We start from the raw sequence: 26,351 nt of genomic DNA on the forward strand, positions 1-26,351 counted from the left end.
GAGGAAAGTGCATTTGTGATGGGGTTGTATTGAATAAGAAGAACCTGATTTGCTTTGGAAGATAAACTGGGGCGGCACTTGGCTAAGAGTTCAACTGAGCTCAATTTCTCGCACACACTCGTCTTTGAGGTGAACTTCGGAGAGAACATTCTTCTGTTCACCCATTTTAGTAGTCTAGTTAAGAGTCGGGCAAAGATATATGTCATTGAGCTGCAAACACACACTTACACACACACACACACACACACACGCTCTAAGAGATCAAACAGCGCAGGTGTTCATGACCTGTCTCCACTACCTCTGCAGTCCCAAGGCCCTGATGAGTTCATGTAGAGGGTTTATTCCTCTTTTGTCTTTGTCTATCTGCAGAGTTAGTCAATTGTTTTGCGTGTTCAGAAGATATCGGGACTCGTACTCCAGTCTTGTCTTTCTTTGGCCTCCCAGTAACCCCCCTTATAGACGTAAATAGTCTCTCCCGTCATTTCATCCGTCCTCTGGTGGAACCACAGCGGCACGTAGCCTTCAAAGTCCTGTCCTGTAACACAAAACAACAATAAAATCACCAGGAGAACAGCCTGAACAGTGGCACAAAAGTTGTGGTTGACAAATGGAATTTATAGTTTCATGAATAGGTGTGAGATATATATCGTCTACGATAATATTGCAATTGTTGTTTAAAAGATAGGAATTTGACATTATCGAGTATATCGCAAAAACATAACAAACAACACCCACAGGGTGCACGCATACCCTATGAAATGTAAGTTAGACTACTGCGCGGGCACATTTAGAGTTCAGGATTTCATGATTTACTCTATTAAAAAACATTTAGAATTCCCCCAAAATTCAAGATATGGGAATATGCCCCCATATGACTTTTATGTCTTTTATATTTATATCATGTGATATAGATAATAGAGTACAGTTTTTTTCTCCAAATATCAGTACGATTGCAAATGTGACTGATTTTATAAAACAGTCCAATAAACAAGAAGTGACTATTAATTGACTTACATTTTGGACTCAATTGGACTCCGCTTTTGCAGCAATGAAAATAATAACACCCCTAGTTTCATGGTTTTCAAAACTTCTACATCGGCAAAATGCCAGAGATGTGACCATCTTGTGACCTTGGACCTCCGCTCACCTTCATCGATGGCCTTTGAGGCCTCAGCTTCTCTTCTCCTCCTCGTGGCTCTCTGTTTTTCCTCCAGCCTCTGTTTCTCTACGTTGGCCTCGTCCCAGCGTCCCGCTTCCATCAGCTGCTGGTCTGGCCTCAGCCTGCTGTCCGTCCAACACACACCCTCCTCTTCCTCATTCAGGGTCAAAGCCAGAGAGGAGAAACAGTACATGTTCTCAGCATTCTCTCTGAGAGATAGAGAGGAGAATAGAATGAGAAACAAATACAAAAATTATGCAGAGAATCTAACGTTATAATTTGTTTTGCAAGGCCACCTTTAGTTAAGTAGGTAAGTAGGAAGCAAAGAAGGTATTTCTGCAGGTAGGCAGTTTTGGTCTGTCAGTAATGAGTCTGGTAGGTGTGTTGTTTAGACTGTAAATAGTTAAGAAGATACCAATGCAATCACTCTTTTGCCAACTCTGGTATTTCTCCTGCTTTTTTATTTGGATGGTAATTGTTTCTCATGGGGACGTAAGGGATTTTCAACATTTACAGGGGTTGGTCTGTGATTTTATTGCTGTCTGAATACAGAATGTATGTTTTTCTCCCACCACCCGTGTACAAATCCCTGGCCGAATTACCTTGTGTTTTTTGACAAACAGCAAAGTCGTGTGGTAATTTAATTGCCATCTGAATTCACATATCTGAGTTTACGAGATCATTTTTTATTTTTTTTTTAATTCAATGTTGAAATTCTTTTTGACCACTGCCGAACACTGTACAGAAACTGTTGGTTAGTTCACTTAGTATATGGAGGTAGGCCAGTACTTTATTGATTGACAATAATACCAGACATTAATGCTGTGTCTTACGGTAGAGGGTATTTCTTCCACAGTAGTTTGGGTGTGAGCGTCTGATAGACAGTCTTCTGTTTGCCCTCAGAGCTGCTGCTTCCTCTGCTACTCTGCACGATCTTGGCGCTCTCCATCTTTTCATCCCATGTACCTGACAGGATGTAGTGGGCCTGGCCGTCACTGTCCTTCACCACCCCTGTGACCTTACAGTGGAAGAACAAGGAGAAAAAGGATAACAAGCTCTGGGGTTGAACTACAGAAGCATGCCGAGACAGAGAGAGGGCAGAGCAGGATAGAAAGATGGTTTAGCCATGACGAACATCATTAAGGGCTCTTATCTGCTGTGAGTATAACTCACATATGAATCACAGCGGGAGGGACAGGAAAAAGGACAGGGACGATTTAAGTCCAAAACATACCTTTCGTGGGACTTCCCTCGAAAAGTAGCTGTACGGAGAGAACTTGAGCTGACAGTTCTCTTTGGTCCTGTGGTTGACTATGTCAATATCTCCTGACTGCAACAAAGAAAATATGAGATGAAAAGAGAGAAATATCAACAACTAAATCAGTGGTTCTTAAAGCCTGGCGGTCATGGAGGTATGATGTGTTTTTCTTCAATAAAGTTGTATTTGATATTGAAAAGAAAACATGTCTTAAAGCCCCTCAAAAAAGTCAGATTTTTTTCAGTTAAAACTTCAAGGAATAGTTCACCCAAAAATTTTAATTTTGTCATCATTTACTCACCCACATGTCATTCCAAACCTGTATTCTTTCATATTTTGAACACAGAAGAAGATATTTTGAAGAACCAAACAGTTATCGGTCCCCATTGACTTCCATAGTAGGGAACTGTTTGATTACCAGCATTCTTCAAAATATCTTCTTTAATGTTCAAAACATGAAAGAATACAGGTTTGCAATGACATGAGGGTGAGTAAAGGATGACAAAATTTTCATGTTTGAGAGAACTATGCCATTAACAATAGTGTAGGCTGCATTGTTTAATTGCAAAACTGTTTTCTCCTCATTTTTAGTCTTTATTATTCAGAAGAGGACATCAAAATTGAGTAAAACTAAGTCATACAAAGAATATATTCTACAAGCATGGACCTACAAGCAATATGTTCCCCTTGACGTTTCTAGGCTTTGAATATTTGACATACTACTGCAAGAAAATTCTGGCAATCATAGAAACTTAATAATGTCAGAAGTTCAACCTGATCAATCCACAGTTTGCCCACAATGATGTTGTGCACAGTGGAGGTGACTTTACGCCACACATAGTGGTTTCCACTCGCATGAAACTGTAGGTGGATCGCACCTGGTTAGACAGACAGAAAATCAATATGTTCATCATTATCACAATATGACAATCAAATCATGTGAAGTCAAGAGTGAAATACAAAATAAATCCTCTGCGTGACAATAAATTAAATCAGCATAAATAATGTTTATAGATGCTGTGTTACTTACAACCAGTGTTGGGGGTAACGCATTACAAGTAACGCGAGTAACGTAATAATATTACTTTTTTCAAGTAACTAGTAAAGTAACGCATTACTTTTTAATTTACAAGAAAGTATCTGAGTTACTTTTTCAAAAAGTTACGCCAGTTACTTTTTTCCCATTTATTGATTGTCAGGGCGCTGTGTGAACATGCTGTTACTGTAGTTCTAGACTAAATGTGAATGTGCATTAATTCATCCCACTTGCAAAAAACAGATTTAGTATTCATCAAAATGAATTAAAACAGTGAAATGCAAACTCAGAATATGATGCAAACCTGCAATAATTAAATATGTTAAACAACACAAATGTATCTAATCCCATTTTATTAATCAATGTCTTTGCTGCTGACCTTTGATGGTCCAGTTCAACCATACTAATAAGCAAAAATGACTTTAGATAAACTAACAATTGTGCTTCATTGTTTTTTTATTGCTGAAGAGTGTTGAAACTTCTTCTCCTGTGTTCTACTTTACAGACGTGAATTTACTTTTCCTTCAGCCTGAGGTTTATTCATTACACTTTTTGGTGTGAAAGGGCTTTTACATTAGCTGTAAATAGAACTTCTTGTATTAAAAACAATCAAGCCTTGTGCATATTTAAAAAGTAACGCAAAAGTAACGTAACGCATTACTTTCCATAAAAAGTAGCTAAGTAAAGTAATTAGTTACTTTTTTATGGAGTAACGCAATATTGTAATGAATTACTTTTAAAAGTAACTTTCCCCAACACTGCTTACAACCTAGTACATATGTGTACATTTGTTTACAGAATATGAAGAATAGTGAAATAGTGAGACAGTCAAGAGAGGAGAGCACACTCACCCAGAGGCATGATGGAGAGGTATTTGCCACGGAACTTGCTAGCGATGGTGATTTCCTGCCACAGGGACCAGCCTCGCTGTGACATCACATGATGGGCAGCTGCCGGCGGATGATGACTGACCTGAAAGATACAGGCAAATAACAGTCGAGTGCTGAATATAAAATTCACCACTAGGGAGTACTGTGTCTTTATTCATTCAGACGTGTGGACTTTCTATCTGTGATTCTGCTGTTCTCTCAGTCACCTTCAACCATCATTACCCTCCGATCACTGAACCTTGCATGTGAAGCATTTCCAGTAATGGCTGAAGGTGACTGAAAACAAGTGTTGTGACACTGCGTTATAATAAATTGCTTAATTTCTCATTTCCTCTCGTTGCAAAATGAATTCAGCAGCAAAACATATTAGAATGACTGCTGAAGGATCATGTGATACTGAAGACTGGAGTAATGGATGCTGAAAATTCAGCTTTACCATCACAGGGAAAAAAAATAGTGGAGTGCTCTGTTCTAGCTTAACAACCTCTACTGAGGTGAATATAAATGCTAACTGATAGCTTTCCTCATATGATACCGTAGACCTTTTGACTCTTAACACTGACCTGTTCACAAAGGGAACGGTAGCCGAATTCTTCCAGGCGGTCCAGTTCGTAGGTCTCTCCCAGGAGAGGGTTGAAGGGCTTGGCCGTCCGGTGCACTGTGGTGGAGTATGAGGAGACGGAGAAGGCTGCGACCAGACACATCTGCTCAAGAGAGTTCTCACAGCGCGCCGCCTTATCCAGCAGCTCGTGGTACTCCAAATCCTCCGTCAAGCGCTGCAGCATGGACAGGGGCTCGTTGAAGTTCACCTGGACACAGGGAGAGAGGAAAACACTTAGGCTGTGTCCCAATTCACATTCTTCTACTACATATTGTAGAGTATGTGGAGATACTGCAATTGTCTTGTGACCACAGACCCATTCTACAATGAATGAATGATGCATTTATATGCAAGTATATATACAATCATATATATAAGTTTGTTTTGGAATTAAAAGGTTAGCATCCAGCTAAATTTGTTACTTTAAAATACATAGTTACTTTACTTACAAGTTGTGGCAGCTTTAGCTTTGTATTCTTTGCCTTTTTTTAAAAACTTAAGTTAAAAGGGAACTGTCACCTTCTCTTTCATAGAACAAGGGGTTGTGAACAATATTAGCTTAAAAAATACATACACAAGAGTTTGAAAGTTTGGCGTTGATAAGATTTTTTATAATGTTTTTAAAAGAAGTCTATTATGCTCACCATTTATATGATCGGTAAAACTGTAATATTGTGAAATATTACTGCAATTTAAAGTAACTGTCTATTTTCATATATTTTAAAAAGTTATTTATTCTTGTGATGGCAAAGCTTTAGCAGATTTTCAGCAACCATTACCCCAGTGACCGCAAACTGTGATTTTTCTGTCAGAAAGCATCAAAAATATCTAAATTTGTGTTCCGAAGATGAACGAAGCTTTTACAGGTTTGGAACGACATGGGGGTAAGTGATTAATGACAAAATTTTCATTTTGGGGTGGAGTAACCCTGGAATGAATCAGCCGTTTGAACGAATCGAATTAAGACATTTACCGCCACCTTTTGGCAGATTTAGTTTCTTATTTAGAGTATAATTTCATTAAAAATAATAATAATAACAATAATAAAAACATTAAAGGGATAGTTCACCCAAAAAATTTAAATTCTGACATCATTTCCTCACCCTCATGTCGTTTCAAACCTTTCTTTTGTGGGACATAAAAGAAGGTATTTTGAAGACTGTTGGTAACAAAGCTGTTTTGGTTAAAATGATCTTCTTTTATGTTCCATAGCTTATGTTAAGCCTTTGTAGCCTAAATTTTTATGTGTAATAAATTTTGTTGAATAAAATAAAATATTTCTTTCTAAAGCTACAATTTGTAATGTCTACTTAAAACTTTCTCATTTAACACAAAAATAGCTTTAAAGGGGTCATATGACATTGCTAAAAAGAACATTATTTTGTGTATTTGGTGTAATGCAATGTGTTTATGTGGTTTAAGGTTCAAAAAACTTTATTTTCCACATCCTGTACATTATTGTTGCTCCTCTATGCTCCACCTTTCTGAAACGCGTCAGGTGTTCTCTGATTGGCCAGCTATGCAGTGCATTGTGATTGGCTGAATACCTCAAGCATGTAACGGAAATGTTATGCTCCTTACAGTATTGTGATGCCTTTTCCCACGCGACAAGACAAAAACAATAAAACCCATTATAAATGAGGCATTTGTTGCATCCAGTGGGGACATAATTACTGATTATAATGACTTATCCTGTCTTTTTCAACATTACCATATCTGCATTTGTGATCGGAGAAACGACACTACTCTACACTGCTCAAAACTCACGTTTGAATAGTCAGTGGCAAATTCTTTAAATATGAAAACATACTTGCAGGCTGTGAGTCAGAAGCGCCAGACTGTCCTTACAAATTTGGAATTGCCCCACTTTATAGAAACAGCCTTTGTGCACAGCTGGCATTGTAGGCTGCTCTCCCAGGTTCAGGAAACAGTCCTCTGTAAAATGCGCTGCACACACTAATATTTGGTTTGAACTGTTCTGGAACAGTGTTGTAAATACAACTTAACCACTGATTTCTAGTTGTGTCCCGTTTTGGAAGCCCAAACAAAGTACTTTCGCTTTCACAATGAAACAGCGTCTCCAGGACATGGCGCCGGCGGCAGCAACAATACTACAGCCAGAATAAAAATCACGCCATCATTTGAATGAAAAGCACGCCAAAATCTTCCCACACAGTGACGTAGACATGTGGGGGCATGTTCAAATGAGCCATTTTAGGAGAGCGTGGACAAGTCTTAACTTTTATAAAGAATATCTCGTTGGGTTTGAGACTTTAGTCTTTGCAACTTTAGGGATCTTATCTATGCATGAACAGCTTGTAACTCTCCAAAGAGAAAGGAAAACTTGAAATCGCATCATATGACCCCTTTAAATAATCTTTTGTATGTATTTTCACAGTCAAATTTATTTTTCGATTAATTAATCGAAACATCATGTAATTAATTAGATAAAAAATTTGAATCGACTGACAGCCCTAATAAAAAATTTATTTCTTTTTATAAAACTCACTGACCCCACACTTTTGAACAGTGGTGTACATGCAAATGATATATATTCTAGGCACATTTTGCTTACTATTCTCAAAGAACAGCAATGCGCTGATTCTAACCTTTCATTTAGGACCATTTCATTAATCTCCGATATCACTTACAGGCATTGGGATCTTAGAGAGTTCTTTGCCAATGCAATTCTTCATGATGCTCCACAGATTGAGTGAATAGTTGGGCTTCTCTGGGATCTGGGTCCGCCTCTTTCTGTGAGGCTGCAGCTCTTTCCCTGAAAAATCATTACTGCTCACAGAACACTAAAAAAGACACAGACAAGAGTGTTTGTATTGAAAAACATCTGAAATTTATGAAATGTGTTTATGCTGAAAGACATTATTTGAAGGGCCTGAGTGCCCTTGAGGAACGTAATGCATAAACACTGACAGCTGACTGATGCTCCATCTGTCTGAGAAAGTGAGTCACCGAGAGAAAGATGAAACAAGGGGAGCAGATATCAGTTCATTAAGATTCGGTTAATTGAGATGAACAACAGCTGTCAATGATGAACACAGACTGCCTGAGGAAACATTCACAGTCACGCTGAGTCTACTGGATCTTTATGCCACAAAAAATACAGTGGGGTCCAAAAGTCTGAGGCCACTAATGAAAATGCGTTCAATAAAAAAAAAAAAAAAAAAAATTTCATTTCAAATATGAAGTGAATTTCAGGCCCTTGTTACAAATGATTTTTAGTATTTCAGAATGCCTTAGCATTTTGTTTGTCGTCCTTTTAAATTAGATTTTAAATCTGAGATTTTCATTGTTGTTTTTTGGATCCTAGTGTATATAACCTTTGTTTTCGGCTCTTGTTTCATGTCACACTCACATTGTCTTCCTGGTTCCAGTCACTGGGCTGTCCTCCACTCGCACCACTGAGATTACTCTGAGAACGCCTGCACAAACAAGAAAGGGAGAGAGACAGTAAGAGAATGAGATGCAGGCAAATAAGCAGAATAATGGTATGACGTGTTTAGCTGATGGAATAAAGGTTTCAGGAGTCAACCAGTGAATAAGAGCCAGATTAAAACAAAACAATAATAAATAAATCACAACCGTAATGAATGAATAGTGAATGCATGAATATATCCACACAATACATTTGAATGAAAAGCATTTTACGGCTATTCAATATAAATACTTTTGTAATAATTGATAAAATAGTTATTTCACAATTATAAAATATTTTATAAATTATATAAAATTATAATATTTTATAAATTATATTAATTTATAAAATAGTTATTTCAGACATAGTTATTAATAACCACTTATTTTACCAAAATAGTATTAAAAGAATTACGTTTTAGTGCAAAATATTTGGTAATTTTCACCTCATGCTCATAATTTTGATTGGAATACATCTCATTCGGTCAGGTGGTCACATACGGTTGAGAGTAAATATGTAAATGCAATCGAAGCATAAATCAGACCCCAAAATTATGCATATTCATATGGTCGAAACTCCATGCAGCTCCCATACTACTCTCCATTGGAAATGAATGACTTTTGGTGTACTGTTTATCAGCAGGTAGTAGAAATTGACTTAAGAAATGTGTTTTGAATTCATTATTAATAAAATGTCTGCATTTAATTTTTGAACAACTATTTTTCGAACTCTCCTCAAAAAAGGAAAATTGTGTCAATTTATTTACCCTAATGTTGTTGAAAAATGTATGACTTTCATTTTTTGGTTAAGTGGGGATGAAGCTGACCTGTGGTGAGAGGGGTCCGTGGCAGTCACAGTTATAAAAGCAGGTGATTCTTCCATGGCATCAAAATACTCTGTATCCTCATCTTCATCACTCGCTTCCTCTTTCCTGGGCCTTTCACTCACTCCTGTACATACATAAGTAGTCAAAAACAGGCACAACAGTACCATTACAGCAGTCATGCTGGTTTATGATCATGCCATGTCTCATAACTGAGCTCATTCACTTCTATAATATTAATTTATGAATGATCACGATGCGGCAGGGGTGGCGTGTCTCACCCGTGTTGGTGGTGGGCGTATCGGGAGTGTTGACAGCGTGCGTGGGGGCCTCTCTCCAGGCTCGTTCCAGGCTGTTGTGCTGCTTGGCTAGCTGCTCGATGGTCTCTTCCAGGTGTGTGCGCTGCTCTCGCTCATGCTGAAGTACTCGCTGCCATCTGCGGCTGTGGCTCTCTGCCAGGTCCAAGAAATCTCGACACGCCTGTGCAGGAAGTTACAAAACAGGGACTAAACATCAACACAAACACAGAAGCTTCAAGAACAAAATAAAAGTGCTATTTAGACCAGGGGGGCTTGATTCTGCTCCTAAAGATCAACCTCTGTGAAGAGTTTTGATTCAATCATAGATGAAACAGTAGAGCATGGTTTTAGGGCATGGGTTTGATTCCCTGAGCGTTCATATGAACTGATATCATATACCTTGAATGCAATGCAAGTCGCATTGGATAAAAGAGCCAAATGCATAAATGCAATTGTTTTTAAACCTTAGACTAAATCTGATCGAGATAATCCTTTAACCCTTAAAAGCTTTTTTTTTTTTTTTTGGCGAACAGAAACTCCTGAAGATTATACTTGGATTTTTTAAATCCAAAATTAGTCTACATCTAACATTCCCTAAGCAAGTTATAGCAGTTTATTACAATATTATTTGAGTCGTTTTTCAGTGAAAAACAGGCATAGATATATACAGAAAAACAATATAGATACAGTTCAGGGAGTAAATAAAAAGATCACTGAAGCAAAAGTGACTTTTTTTCAGAGAAATATATTTTCAATCTGAACATGAAGAACAAATGCAAATAGTGTAGCAAGTCGTGAAAACAACTGTAAATTCTCACACGCAACAAAAACACAAGCAGTGCAAATGATTTTCACAAACTGCACTCAAAAATAGAAAGAATATACTAAGTGCAACTGAAAACATAGTGCAAATGAACTTTGCAAACTATATAAGAATTATTTACATAATATAACACCCAAACAGATCGACGCCTCCTCACTGGACCAGGTTTCTCCGTCAGAATCGATTCTCCTGGGATATCGCCTCAATTCCAATGTTTTATCCAATATGTAGTGCCGTTTCAACCTTGTTTTTGGTTTGTGTTATGCCAAAGTGCTCTGTCATGTGTTCTGCTGTGCTTTGTCAGAGTGCTTCTCGTAAAAATCTTTTATTTTCAGTTTGTTTTCATGCACACAAATACGCATACTTTCACATTGCATTTAAAGAAAAAAAAAAAGAGTGAGGAAAACTTTCACTTTCCGTTTGTTCTAATTTCCAAAGAAGTCCAAAAGCTTTTTATTGCTGACAATTAGATGACAATTTGAACCATCTGGACATGAGGGTGGGACTAAGCATCAACAATCATTCTAGTTTGGCTCAGAGGAACAAACTGCATGGGTTTCTTTGGCAAATCAATGCTGATCAAAACTTGATGACGTAACAACATTCACTACAGAACTTCTGAATGTGAATCCTCTTCATGTGACTTTTTTAAAGCATACAGATTGGATTAATGGTTCAAACTGGTTAGTAAACAATTAAAGGGGTGATTGACTTTTTTTTCTAGGCTTGATTGTGTTTATGGGGTGCAGTCTAACATGTGTTAATGCTTCGTTTTTTAAAAAATGCATTATTTTTCACATAATTTACTTTTAAAATCATTGCACACCGAGTCAGAAATTTTTGCATGCGTTTTTCCGTTTTTTCCGTATTCCCCATCCTTTCCTATCAAAATTCATGCTACGGATGCGAAAATGCTGATCCAAATTTTTTTTGACGGGCGAAAGTTTCGGAGGCAGTGTGCAAACGTGATTGACACAACGTGAGGTCGTATTTATTTTTTAATGTGCGAAAATTTCATACTCGGTGTGCAGTGACCTTTATTCCACACCTCTCTGTCCCTTCTCCTCTAAATGCACTGATCAGATCCTTCTTTTATGAAACTCCTCCCTCAGAAATACGCAATGGACTCAGATTGGTTAGCTGGTACAGTGTGTTGTGATTGGCTAAACCGCCTCTAGTGCACGTCTGAACGTCCCGCCCCTCAGCTCAGCGGCATGTGCTCCGGTTGTATTGTAAACAATGGCGTCGTATTAATGGAACATTTCATTGTTGGAGCTTAACTGAAGATCTGAATGAGAGAGAGAGAGAGAGAGAGAGAGATGCAAATAAGAGCGTGTGCAGAGCAGGGTGACGCGAGGAGCTGCTTTAGAACATTGATTTTGAAACTTGTGAATCCATTAGAATCATTAGAAGATAGAATCGCGATTCATATATGAATTGATTTTTACGTGCACCCCTAGTTTTCTTCCTCTTCTCTAAAACAGCATGGCCCTTTGCTCTGTGTTCCCGGGGGCAGGGTTTATCTGGGTTCGTGACGTAACGGACCCGGAAAGTAGCTCATTGTAGTCCCTACGAGCCATTTTTGTAGGCATTAAACTGCCAGAATTTTAAAAGACAATATCTCTTTTTGCATTGAACTTCCAGCGTCGTAACTTTGCAGATATTATTTATGCTCAAACAGCAACATTACACACTAACTAACGTTAAAAAAGTAAAAGCACTTTTTTAACGTTAGTTAGTGTGTAATGTCCCTTTAAGAACGATAGTTATTTTTAGCCACAGGTAGACTGTCTCTAAGGGTTTAAAATACACGCACATACACACTTTTTATATACTGATAATTATCAGTATTATTTTATTGTACTCAAATATTTTAAAAGATTATGTAATTCATGATAAAGTGAGATTTACACCTAGATATATATATTAGTTATTTTAAAAATATTTTAATTTAATATTCCGTATATGGGGATGAACACCTTATGTAAATACCTTTTTTATTTTTTTTTTAAATATATTACCATAAGCTATAAATATATTTAAAAATGTTATAAATTTCAGAGGTGTACAGCAAATGCTGCCTCCACATCCTCTCTCTGTTTTCCCTCGCTATCTCATCACGATAATCCCAGCTCCCAATTCTCTAGGGATCTTATCTGTCCTCCTGCCGTAGGCACCATACATGAATTCACCTGTTTCCTCATTACTGCTCTGGTCTCCCTCATAAAAACAGTCCCCACAGGAAGAGATCATGGAAATACTTTCCTCTCTCTGTCTTCCTCTTTCTCCACCTTTCTTCTAGTTTTCTCTCCTGATAGACTTTTTTTTTACTGTTCTTATAGAAATGTCTGTGAAATGCTTCACAACATCTAAGAAATTATATTTGACATGTCTATGACAGAAATATTGAAAAGATCTGATGAAATCGATCATGGGTCGAAGCTCTAGTGGTTCAACTCAAAGCAGAAGTGAAAGAGTAAATCTGACGGCCAGTGCACGTTCAGAAACACGCAAACATACAGACTGTCTATGAGCTGAGTCATGCTTTTTTTTAGTTGAGCCTTGGATTAACAGTATTGAGTAATACAAACATCTAAGAGAGGCTACTCTTGGTTAATAACACAGACACAAAAAAAATCTATTTTACTGTGCAATAACACAGGAAAATGTTATTGCTCAAAGGTTGCTCCTTCAAACCTCATTAGACATTTTTGAGTTCACAGTCATGTTCAGTACAAGATTTGCCTCAGATGATCAATTTTTTTCAGCAGAAATATATGTCTCCATTCGCTCTCAGTTTAATTTGTTATCGAGGAAAAACAAGTGAGATTTTAAAGAGCTTTTTCCTTTCTATAGTCAAGTAAGATTTATTTATATAGAGCTTTATACAATATAGATCGCTTTGAACCAGCTTTTCAGTAATAAACAGGAGAAACAGCCTCAATGCTGCAAAATTATTCAATTAGGTAAGAATAAATTCAGTTATAATTGCAGAAGACAATACAGTGTCATTATTCATCTCAATTCAATTATTCCGTGTTCTCATTCCACAGCACTGACACCTGAAATCCTAGCAATTTCTTCACTACATATAGTGCAATGTATGACAAATAGCATGTTTCTTGCTCATTATTAATAATAATAACCCACACCACACATAGGTTTCACTAAAAATAACCTCTGTAATCTAACTCAGTTTCTGTGAGAGCATCTCTCTCATCAGAGCTCATCAATCATGTTAATAACTGAGACTACAGTACAGCCACAAAATCACTAAGGCAGCTCGCAGTCACAACCAATCACGTCTTTTACAGTGTCAATGCCTCTGGGTGTCTGTACTCTCTTCTTCCTCTCTCTCTTGATCAGTGTTTCTTTGTCCATCTCCCTAGTCTCATATGAAGGCACAATGACACAACTCATCTGACTGACCCCAGTCTGCTAGATTTATCAGGAACCACACTGACAGATAATTCTCAATTTCTAACAAAATGGGCACAGAATCAGTGACCAAATTTCACCTTTTACCACAACTGCCATCGGCAGATTGAAAAAAGTTACAAGATCCTGTAGTAATGCCAAAATCATGGGTTTAATTCCCAAGGAATGAAAATACAAATAGCTTGAATGCAGTTGTTTTGGATTAAAAGTCTTCCAAATCTATTTTTAAAAATTGAATGAATAAAATATTACATTCATACTAAATAAATTAATATTTAAAAGCGAAAAGGTATACAATTATATATGCATATATATATATATATATTATATATATATATATATATATATATATAGCATTACTTAGCTGTTTTTGTTGCATATTAATTGCAGGTCAATGTACATACAAGACATAAAAACATGAACATTCTTATATTTTAATTTGGAGGCAATAATGCATGGATTCATGGGGGAAAACAATTTAGGCCTGATATAAAAATTGCTGCTAATAAAATTGAGGCAAAACTTCAATAAACATTTGTTTGTATATCTTTGTCTATATTTTTTATTATAACATCTATATATGTTTTAATTATAACATCCATATATTTTAATCACTCACATCATTTCCATCAGCAAGCATCAGAAAATTATTTTTCTTTTTGACTTAAAGTAGGTATTATGTTACAGTCCCTAATAAATCCAACTTACTAGATTGATTTACTCACTGAGCCCATTTTTACTTACATTTGGCGCTTTGCAGGTGATAATTTTGGACCTTGTACAGAACAGAGTTCAAAAGCAATAGTATAGGTCCCTCCACTCTTTGCATCCCACTTACACTTCTGTGCCCTTAAAGTCCACAAACAAAGGAAGAAACCAGCCCTTACGTGACTCTTGAGCTCTGCTGTGAGAGACGATATGCATGTGACTGTGGCTTCCTCACACGTTCATGAAACTACAGCTCCTCTCCTTTAACATATGCAAACTTCCACTTTTTTTTTGCTGAGTGAGGCCCTGGGCCCCAGACTGCTCGTGACTTCAGGAAGAGCTTAGAGGAAAGAGATGCATGTGTGTCATATATCCACATATCCGAGAAATGCCATTTAGTTGAGGGGGAGGGAGAGCCATGTCATTCAGTGTGTAAAATTGATAGATGGTTAACTCAATGTCCAGAATCTAGATCGATTTTCACTTATTTGGACACTTACGTAACACTTAAAAGTGTCTAAATGTCATTACATTAAATAAAATATTAAACCAAGTGGGAAATAAAACAGTTATTTTAAAATGCAATAATATTTCACAAAATGATTGTCTTTACTGTATTTCTGATCAAATAAATGCAGCTTTGGTGAGCATAAGATAACTTTTCAAAAACATTAAAAAATTAGAAAATCCCCTAAACGTTTGAACATTAGTGCATGACATCACAGACATGATTGAAAGCCTCAGAGAATCAGGAGACAACAAGAGAAATGTCCTTATCTTCTCTCTCCTTGTTTCAAATATTGAAGCATATTTTAAACATATCATCTTCACTTATAAATTTCCATCCATCAGACCACACACAAAGATCAGAATGGTTTTCCTCTTCCTCTCATTAGAACTGCTGCGGCTCAGCCTGTCCGTGTGCTTTAATGAGTTAGACCTCATAGTGCTGTTCAGCACTTTTCATTATGCATGTGTATTTCTGTTCAGCTGGCCATTAATCATTTTAGAGATGAAAGAAAGAAGACTAAAGAAGAGTCCAAACAGAGATCTCGCAAATGAAAGTGCTATTGCATGTAGATCTGGTAGAGTGTTCCATCACTCAAAGACTCAGGTCCTGACTGCTGTCTGCAGGGCTAATGATTCAAGCTAATCTCAAGAAGTGAGAAACAGATGGAATAGTTATCAGCCAATAACACATTGGTGAACTACTGGATTCCTATATTAAACATAAATCTAAAGATAGTTAATTAGGTGTACATGTTGAGATAGTTTGCTCTATATCAGTTGTTTCCAAACCTTTCATCAGAGCAGCTACTTCTTATCTATGGCATTTGTGAAGCAACACTATCTCACCTAAAATGGACATAATCACATTTTTAACATGAAATAAACGTGCATGGAAATTTCCAATCTCACTTTGTTTATCAATAAATATTAAGACACATTTTACTCAAAAATTATGACTACTTTAGCGGGTTTCAAAAATGTGGTTGACCTTTTTTTTTGTCAAAGTGGTCACTGCTTTGCCAGAATAAGTTGCCTGTAATGTACACCTGGCTGTGAAGACTAAAGTGAGGTTTGTATTCAAGTTGTGTACCAACAATCACAATTATGATGCAGTCAATACATATTTGTGGTCCTTTCTCAAAATCCACACAAATCCAAATAAACAGCATGAAATTGCATTCACCTAAGATAGGGGGCAGTCGTGGTCTAACAGATAGATAGTCGGACTTATAACCAAAATGTCCCGGGTTCAAGTCTCAGGTCCGGCAGGGATTGTAGGTGGGGGGAGTGAATGTCCAGCGGTCTCTCCACCCTCAATACCACGACTGAGGTGAGATCCTTGAACAAGGCACCAAACCCCCAACTGCTCCCCGGGCGCCGCAGCATAAATGGCTGCCCACTGCTCCGTGCGTGCGTGTGTTTTTGTTCACTACTGTGTGTGTGCACATGGATGGGTTAAATGCAGAGCACAAATTCTGAGTATGGGTCACCATACTTGGCTACACGTCACATCCTTTCCTTCCTAGATGAATTCAAGTTTGTCATAGTTGAAATGGAACACACAAGACAAAATCACCTCTAATATTGACTTCCATGACTGTGAGTACTGATACCTATCCAGAATTTGATTTAGGAAATCAAAGACACAGAGGACATCCGCAAAACTGAGAGCTATTCCTAGACCTCTATTGATCATGTTAGTGGAGGCTCAACCTTCATTGATTACAGACAAAAAAATAAAAAGTATCTATGATCCAGGTATCTGCGACAACATTTGCCTTTAGAGCGACACTGAACATAAAATCTGAAAACAGAGACAGATTAGGATTTTCTCTGAAAAAGAGAAAAAGAGTAAATATGCTGTTGTATTCTGTTCTGGAGCTAGTTTCTGAAATGAGTCTGTTTGATGAAGTATGGTTGGGTAAGAGAGCTAATACTGGATTAGATTCCACATTGTCCATTGTGATAATGAACCACAATCTTTCCAGCCATTATATCTGAACATTGCTCATTCATATTGACCGTAGCACTAAGGACAGAGGAAAACACTATCCAGATAATTAAAGATAATAAATACAACCAGTCCTTAATTTGAACAAAGTCGGACAGTGCTCAGACTCATTGTTTCATAAAAAAGGGGACAAATTTCTCCAGCTCCAAGAATAAAATGTTTTTAAAATCCAAGCAATCTTATAGATTGTTATATTGTCATTACATACATTTTAATAACATATACAACCATTTTTTTTTCATTATGTTTTTAAAAAAAGTCAGTTCTGTTCACCAAGGCAACAGTTTGATCAAAAACACAGTAAAAACTGTAATTCTGTGAAATATTATTACAAAAAAAAAAAAAAATTATTACAGCTGTTTTATATTTGAATATATTTTAAAATTAAATTTATTGATGGCCATTACTCTAGTCTTCAGTGTCACATGATCCTTCAGAAACCATTGTAATATGGTGATTTGGTGCTCAAGAAATTTTTATTTATTGTTTAAAATTTTATTTTTTTCAGGATTCTCAAGTTCAACAAGAATTCTTAACAGCATTTGTTTGAAAAATAAATCTTTTGTATCGGTGTAGGTCTTTACTGTCACTCTTGATCAATTTAATGCGTCCCTGCTGAATAAGAGTATTAGTTTCTTTAAAAAAAAATCTTTCTGACCCCAAACTTTCAAACGATAGTGTATACACAAAAAATCTATTTTATAATCACTGAAACCTGACCCAACTCAAATTTTGTAATAACAGAAAGTCAGCTCTACTTACATTGATCATAGCATTGGAAGTGATGCGAAAGAGGGTGGCTCTCTCGTTGACAGCCTTGATTTTCTCTCCTCCCTCCAGAGGCACACGTAAGGTCTCGAGCTCACTCAGAGACCGCTGCAGCGCCGCTCCATGCTTGGCTATCAGGTCATTGCACGTGCTCAAGTCATCCAACTTACTGGCCAGAGTCTTGAGAGTGCCCTGGATCTCACTGTGGTCTGACTGAGAGGTGGGCTCCTCGTCCGCAGAGTCATCTTCACAGAGAGAGATACAGAATACAGGTTATGGGAGAAAATTTCATTATTGGGTGAACGATTGCTTTAAGACAGACAAAAAAAATCCATCCCATGTCCCCACAATGTGTTTACCCGCTGTTTTTAGACCACAGCTCCTAATTTCCCTCATTAATTAATGCTGATTTTACAGGTGGCTGAGGCCCTAACAACTGGCACCCAGTCAATATTACCACTTATGCAAACAGAGCACAAACACCCACATCAACACACACACACACACACACACAGACAGATGGTGGACAGCTTTAAGAGAAAGTGACTACACACAAAATATTACCAGTTAAGAAACCTGAAAGTCTCAGATATAAATGGGTTTCCTAATTAAAGGGTTAGTTCACCCAAAAATAAAAATTCTGTCATTAATTACTCACCCTCATGTCGTTCCAAACCCGTAAGACCTCCGTTCATCTTCGGAACACAAATTAAGATATTTTTGATGAAATCTGAGAGCTCTCTGATCCTCCATAGACAGCAAGGATAACGCTGATTACGTTGATTCTGGGGTACTCTCCAAATTGGCGGAAGATGGTAACTCGGGGAGAAGAATTGTTGAATAAATTATGCTATTACTGTTTTCTTTGCACACAAAAAGCATTCTCGTAGCTTCGTAAAATTACGGTTGAAGCCCTGAAGTCACATGGATTATTTACCGATGTCCTTGCTACGTTTCTGGATCTTGATCGTGGTAATTACATTGCTGTCTATGGGAGGGTCAGAGAGCTCTCAGAATTCATCAAAAATATCTTAATTTGTGTTCTGAAGATGAACGGAGGTCTTACGGGTTTGGAACGGCATGAGGGTGAGTAATTAATGACAGAATTTTCATTTTTGGGTGAACTAACCCTTAAGTCATACTGGAGAACACACTGACAAGACTCATCTGTTGATAATATCATCAACAGATACAATCAACAATCATTTCAAGCAATTCAGCAATATTTTACACCAAACTAATTTTGTATTTTGACAAAAAAGCACAGCTAATGAAAAGTTTAGCCAATTATCAACAGACTGCATGTGGGAATATTGATACCGAAACCTTGTTTGCAAAAAATTGATTGATGAAGGTGATCTAAATAAATAACAAATATTTTATTCAATAACAATGTTTACACAAATTCAGTTGTCTTCTGAATGCCTGAAATAAGGTCTATGGTTAACACAAGCTCAATTTTCATATTTTCAAGTTTTCTATGGCAAAATAAATCAGCTTTTATGTGTCTTGAAAAAGGCTAATCATCTACTCACTAGTCCACTTTTATAGCCTAGCTGTTTATACTTGCATTCTTGCAAACGATTCTAAGTTAAACTTTACAAAATGTAGATTTTAAATAAAGATTAATGATTTGTCAGAAGCGTAGTGTTGGGGACACTGAGGTCATATAGTGAACTTTAGATTGTTACATCTGCCGACTGCATTCAGGCTTCAAAATTCATAAAGGTTGTGTCCATTTGTGAAGGTTTTTTTAATAAACAACTGGTAAGAATCAAGACCATTTGTTGGTCACAGAATTGTTTTCTGCAATAATCAATAAAGCCAATTGAAAAATCCTATTGATTTTTGCCAAGGGAACCAATGTAATGCACATTTTTTTGGCCTACATGATCTATACTGGAGGATGCACACAAAACTTTTTTTTGCATGCAAGTTCCCAAAAAACATTTCAATTGGATTGAGATCTGGAAATAGACTTGGCTATTGCAAAACACCTCCATTGCTTTCTTCCAAGCTATTCCTTTTTGGACCAAAAACCTTTGCTTTTATTGGTACTGCATTCATATCAATAGCTGTCCGTTTAAAAACAAGAGCCTATAAAATTAACATAAAGTACCTTAGTGATGGTCATGAGCATCACTTCTGACGTCTAGGCTATAAACATTTGGTAGTGGATAGGATGTGCTAAAAATAAATGATAAATAATTTGGATGCCGAAATGTGTTCACTTTGCACGGTTCCACAGCTGCCATCATTAAAGTCCATTGGCATGTATGGACACGCTCACACACACAAAGGCTCCATTCTAGTGACACAAGTGGCATAAATATAGAGCAAATGGAGAAAACACATCAGAGCAGAGCTGAGATCCTGAAGCGGAGTTGAGGCCATGACAGGATCATGCAACATGGATGCAATGAGACAGCTACTCACAGACACGTTTATTACACCACAATGTACTTAGAAAATAATTTCTCAAAGAAAGGATGCTGTTGCTCATCTCTGAAGAAAAAAAAAAGACCATTTGGAAAAAAGACATGGTATAGTGCGTGTGAGAAAAGAGGACATGGCAACCTTATTCAGAGCAGCGGAGCGGGGCAAGAGTGAGATTGATTTGACTGGGTTTGTTCCTCCTCAGCAGAGAGCAGAGCAGCCATCAGCAAACTGTTCAGAGTCTGAAAACATTAACCTTCTCATGACTCAACAACAACATAGGCAGACAGAAAACATTGAGGAGGAGGAAGAGGGGTCACTTTAGGGGACTTCCTGTATAAAGAAGTGTAGTTACACGCAAACTAAATGAGAGTCTTCTATGACTTAAAACCAGATAATTACTATGCATTAAAAGGTCTCTCCTGCTTCTCGGTTCATTGTTGTGCTGGTGGATGTCATTTTAATCTAAACAGCAACAGAATGACATCTTGAGGGTCTAAACGCCGACATGGGGAAAACGCTCAATCAAATCGTCCATTTCTAGAGCTTCTTCTTTTCTCTCTTTCCATAAGCCACTAACACACAGACACACACACACTGGCTGACTGTGCACATACATCACATATTTGTGAGCTATGTGACTGCTGACAGAAGAATCTGTGGGAATGTTACTAACAGCATATTACCATACTAAGTATTTTCCATGCAGTATACAAGCCTTTTTCCTACATACTAATTTTAAGTAATATACATTATATACCACACAGTATAGTAGCATACTAGTGTTTCATTCCAAACCGAACATCTCTTTGCCTTTTGCCTCTTGGGTTTAATCTTGAGCACTTGAGCATCTTGATCTATAGCCAAAAAAAAAAAAAAAAACCCACACAGCTTTACATTAAGAGAAGTTTTCACCCTGTCACATTTCAGCTTTAGAAGAGCTGCTGATGAAGGTCTGAGGGTAATGTGCAGCTGGTATAGGGTAAATCTGCTGTGTGCTGGAGATTACAGCTCATTTCCACAGCAGCATCTCAGTCTGGGAACTGTCCGACAGAAGGACAAGGTGGCTTGCTATTTTATAACACTTACAGGCTTACAACCTGCAAGGCCCAAGTCAGATGAGGTCTGTTTCTAAATGTAACCCTGGACCACAAAACCAGTCTTAAGTCGCTGGGGTATATTTGTAGCAATAGCCAAAAATACATTGTAAGGGTCAAAATTATAGATTTTTCTTATACGCCAAAAATCATTAGGATATTAAGTAAAGATCATGTTCCATGAAGATATTTGGTAAATTTCCTACTGTAAATATATCAAAACTTAATTTTTGATTAGTAATATGCATTGCTAAGAACTGCATTTGGACAAATTTAAAGCAGATTTTCCCAGTATTTTGAGTTTTTTGCACCCTCGGATTCCAGATTTTCAAATTGTTGTATCTCGGCCAAATATTGTCCTATCCTAACAAACCATACATCAACGGAAAGCTTATGTATTCAGCTTTCAGATAATGCATAAATCTCAATTTTGAAAAATTGACACTTATGACTGGTTTTGTGGTCCAGGGTCACAAATACATATCACAGTCATCAAAATGCGCACACTAATATCTATTTACAGAGTGACGTTACAGAGAAAGTAGTAGTAAATATTAAATGCTAACATGCACATACAAATCATTCTGCCACCATCTGTTTTATTTACAATCTAACATCTAAAGTGCATCACATGATAGAATAATTATTACATCAAATGGTACTTTAGTAGAATCCTGTATCTCTAAACCCCCCTATGTATGTTTGCACTTCATATTTTCTACAACCTTTTGACCATTACTTTTTCCTGAGCTCAGCTGTACACCTGAAATAGGAACATTAAACTAAGTATGATGTATAGTGAATATGTCAAGGAGCACAACCTACCAGCTTGCAATAATGTGGTAATAAATCTGACAAAGGAATTACTTATGAATTAATAAATGTATAAGCTGGTTTCATACATCCAGATTTACTGTAGTAATGCCGCTGCCAGAAATAGTTCACATTCGTGTAGGATTCAAAACAGTTTTCAAGTTTAACTCAAAAGATTGAAAATAATTTCTAAGAACTCATGTAAGAAGGTGGAATAAACTCTGTCAGCTCCGTCCCTTTGAGGTTGGAAACAGAATATGCCTAAAATGAGGAGAGTCTCCTAGCAAAGCTTGCCTTGCAATTCATTTTTGTTTGTTTGTCTGCATTTTTTGTCATTATTGCAAAACTTTAGACTTCACAGTAAGTAACGAAGGAAAGACTATACTTCTATATAATATAGATTATAATTTTGACTATATAGAAAATGCTACAATGTCACTCCAATACGTAAAAAATTCCATATAAAAGTGCATGTCAAAGGAGAATTTCCTAATTGCCAAACCCTTTTAGAAAGCACAAGTGTGCATCAACTTGTATGAATATTTACAATTATTTTTATAGGATCTATGGATGCAATCTCACCAGCTTTCATCTACTTGAGGGATAAAAGCTGCAGAAGGCAGAAAACATCAACACATGAACAGCCAGATCAGATGGATGTACTGCAGATGAAACATGATGATGTAAATATAGATTATGTAGCACTGCAATGAGCAGATGACAGCGTTTAATCTTCTCCAGCCAGAGTCTATCAAACATAAAGCCTAAAACTAATGTATATCACCTCTACAACAACTTCAATAAATTAGAAATCTACAGACTATGCCTCCCTGCTGGAAATGAGCATAAAAATAGTGTTAAATGAATAAAAGAGTTATTAGGAAGTAACAGAAAATGACTAATGGCGTACAGTAGGTGCAATGTTTAAAAAAAATAAACACGTATAATAAAAGTATAATACTATACGCCAAGAAGCAGAAATAAGTGCATGGTGTTAAAATGAATAATATATAAAGAAGCAAGTAAAAAAAAAATGTGCATAAAAAAAACCTATAATGTGAATAATACTGTATAACAGAATAGAAACAATAGCCATACAAGAACATTCAAAAGCATGGTTTTTGGAAAGTTGGTTGCTGTAATTGATTTACAGCAGTGAGGTTGAATTTGTATTGCCCGTGGGTAGAAGCTATGCAATAGCCATTTTGGTCTGTGCCCGGGCACTTCTGTTTCTCAAATTGTAAAGGCAATGATTGGGATGCCTGGTGTCACGAATCCGGTACATGGACATCTGCCCAATTACCACCAGAGGTCGCCCTTCCATTATATTGACTCTCACACACATGCTATATTACACCCATTTAGGTCCTTCTCAAACTGCCAAGTATTGTTCTGCGTTTATCACTCACCTAGTGATAGCTGCTTTACGGAGCCATTCCGAGTTTTGTTAGTCTAAGTCTAGTTTAATCCTGTTTATTGCCTGAGTCATTCATGTCTACATCCTAGCATGTGTATCTCGTTTCTTGTCTCATCTCTGCCTGCTCTGAAGTTTATAGCCTGCCTTGGATATATCTCTCTCTCGTCTTGTCGTTTGGACTCTGTTTGCTCCTGCCTGGACTATTATCGTGTACCTGGATTATCTCTCTTTGTTTTGCTCCCTGGATCACGTTCGCCGCCGATCGACCCCGTCTATTCACTGGGCTGCTCTTGTGTTTTCCATACCTGTTTGCTGGTGTTTCGACCCTGCCTGTGTTTTTGACCACATCTCTGTCTAATAAAGCTTGCAAATGGAACCGCACATTTCTCGTCTCGTTCGCCCTGTTACACCTTGGGTCTTTAAAAATTATCTGGCTATCTTAAGTCTTATATCTGAATATATGTCATGGATGCTAGGTGCTGTGATGAACTATGTTGTCTTCACCACCCTCTGCAGGTCCAAGGCATTAAAATACAGAACAGTTTCTGTAGCAGGCAAGTGATGCAGCTGTTAGGAATACTCTCAATCATGCATCTGGAGAGTTTGTCAGAATCAGTGGTGACATGCCAATCTTTCCTCGCCTATGGACTCGTATCTTTCAGGGAGGCATACTTTAGTTCTAATGTAAGTATGTTTGTTTGATAGACTCTGTAATGGTTGGAACAGATTGAACATGGCATTCTGCGCATTGCAGTGCCACACAATCTACATAATTCTATTGTTTTGGATAAAAGCATCTGTTAAATGCATAAATGCACATTTAAATGTACTGAGAAAAACAGGTGCTGGAGTGCCTTTTTGCTCGCTGCTGTTCTGCTAGCAAGACTCCACATCCCTCGAGAGGCATCAGATTCATTAAGGATAATGGGAGAGTGACACTAGCCATATCTTGATTGACAAATCGGTAAACCTGATTAAGGACTCTGATCACTGTCATTTCTATTTTCAGTCACCACACAGTTTTATTTACAGATCAGGTCCTGTTAGGACAGAAATCAAGGGCTAGGCCCCAACTAATGTGCTTAATAAAAAAGTACTTTTGAAATAAAAACTATAAGGTTTCACACCAAGCTCTGTTGGTGTGAAGGTTCTGTAGATGCTCATGGTGCGTTCAAGTCACGCTGGATACATCGTATTTACGAGTTGAACGCACATGAACGCCACCACAAAGTCGTTATTACAAGTGGGAAACTCAATTTTCTTTAAGCCCTGAGTGTCCGAGTTGGGGGCGTGTCAGTGAAATGGATGCAATGGACGCAGCCAAAGGCTAAAGATATGCATTGTCGGTAAAGTTGTTGAAATTAATAAAATGATTATGTTTTTGTAATGTACAATAAAACTATAAGTTACTGTGAGCCAAAGATGGGCGCGACTGAGACCTTATGCTTCCCTACGTGCTGTTCGGAGTCCGAGAAATACCTCAGGCTTCCACCGGGTTCACACCGTTCAAGCTGCTGTTCAGAAGACAACCACGAGGACTCTTGGACGTGGCTCGCGAAGCTTAGGAGAACCAGCCCACTCCAAATCGCACCCTCATAGAGCACGTAAGGGACATGAAAGGGAGGATCGACCGTGTAATGCCACTAGTTCGAGAGCATCTAGTCACTGCCCAGCGTGCCCAACAGAGGTTGTATGACCGGCCAGGTCAAGCGAGGGAATTCCAGCCTGGGGATCGGGTCATGTTCTTGGTCCCAACGGCCACCTCCAAGCTCCTGGCCACCTGGCAGGGACCTTACACCATCCTGGGGTTACAGGACCTTACACCATCCTGGCGCCTTACACCATCAACTTCCGTAAGTTGAATGACGTTTCAACCTTTGACAGCAATCCCATGCCCCGAGTGACTATCTTGACGCTAGACCTCACCAAGGGCTACTGGCAAGTGCCCCTGTCCCCAAGGTCCGGGAAAAGACAGCATTCGGCACCCCCAGTGGCCACTGGCATTACCGGGTCCTACCGTTTGGGCTACACGGGGCTCCCGCAACCTTCCAGCGACTAATGGACATCCTCCTCCGGCCCCATCAAGCGTATGCTGCGGCGTATTTGGATGATGTCATTTTCCACTCAGAGAGTTGGGAAGCCCATCTGGATCATTTGCGGAGGGTGCTGATGGAATTACGACGGTCTGGCCTCACAGCCAACCCCAGAAAATGTCACCTTGGACTGACGGAAGCAAAGTATCTGGGTTATAAGATCGGAAGGGGACTCATCATGCCTCAAGAGAAGAAAGTCGAGGCAGTCAGGAAGTTCCCCCGCCCCACCAGTAAAACCCAGGTACGTGCTTTCCTGGGGTTGGCGGGCAATTACCGGCGTTTTATCCCTAACTTTTCCTCTATAGCCAACCCCCTGACCAAGAAGGGGCAGCCAGAGAAGATAATGTGGTCCACGGAGTCGGAGAAGGCTTTCCGGATCCTGAAGACGGAAGCTCTCCCCCCGGCCATAAAGTGGGCAGTCCTGGAGCTAAAATACTACCTGTGGTTCACTCTCATCACCAACCATGCACCGCTTCAATGGATGGCTAAGGCTAATGACACCAACGCTAGAGTGACACGTTGGTTCTTAGCGCTCCAGGACTTCCACTTTCAGGTGCAACATCGGGCCGGGGCTGAGCACGGGAATGCCGATGGACTTTCCCGGAGCTTGTCAGGATGGGCAGGTTTCACAGGTATTGTGTTAGATCCCCCCCCACCCCGTACTATCCCCGCAACTAGTTGCATTTCCCCCATAGGACCAGTTTGACGCTTGGGGGGGGGGGGGATGTGGCGAGTATC

At 38.2% G+C, this 26,351-nt stretch overlaps 1 protein-coding gene across 1 annotated transcript in view; it reads right to left on the bottom strand.

Moving 5' to 3' along the window:
* The window catches only part of LOC306869190 (oxysterol-binding protein 2-like), a 67,991-nt gene that overhangs the window by 1,376 nt on the left and 40,264 nt on the right, over positions 1 to 26,351 (bottom strand). Inside the window, exons 3-14 of the mRNA XM_079415836.1 lie at positions 17,752 to 18,002; positions 9,482 to 9,680; positions 9,204 to 9,327; positions 8,318 to 8,384; positions 7,596 to 7,748; positions 4,907 to 5,152; positions 4,305 to 4,425; positions 3,192 to 3,295; positions 2,394 to 2,489; positions 1,993 to 2,177; positions 1,148 to 1,368; positions 416 to 535 (exon numbers count right to left, since the gene is read on the bottom strand). Of these exons, the coding sequence (XP_079271962.1) occupies positions 416 to 535; positions 1,148 to 1,368; positions 1,993 to 2,177; positions 2,394 to 2,489; positions 3,192 to 3,295; positions 4,305 to 4,425; positions 4,907 to 5,152; positions 7,596 to 7,748; positions 8,318 to 8,384; positions 9,204 to 9,327; positions 9,482 to 9,680; positions 17,752 to 18,002 (1,887 nt within the window). The remainder of the gene's footprint in view (positions 1 to 415; positions 536 to 1,147; positions 1,369 to 1,992; positions 2,178 to 2,393; positions 2,490 to 3,191; positions 3,296 to 4,304; positions 4,426 to 4,906; positions 5,153 to 7,595; positions 7,749 to 8,317; positions 8,385 to 9,203; positions 9,328 to 9,481; positions 9,681 to 17,751; positions 18,003 to 26,351) is intronic.

The sequence above is a fragment of the Barbus barbus genome, assembly GCF_936440315.1.
Source record: "Barbus barbus genome assembly, chromosome: 5".
In the NCBI taxonomy this organism is placed as follows: Eukaryota; Metazoa; Chordata; class Actinopteri; order Cypriniformes; family Cyprinidae; genus Barbus; species Barbus barbus.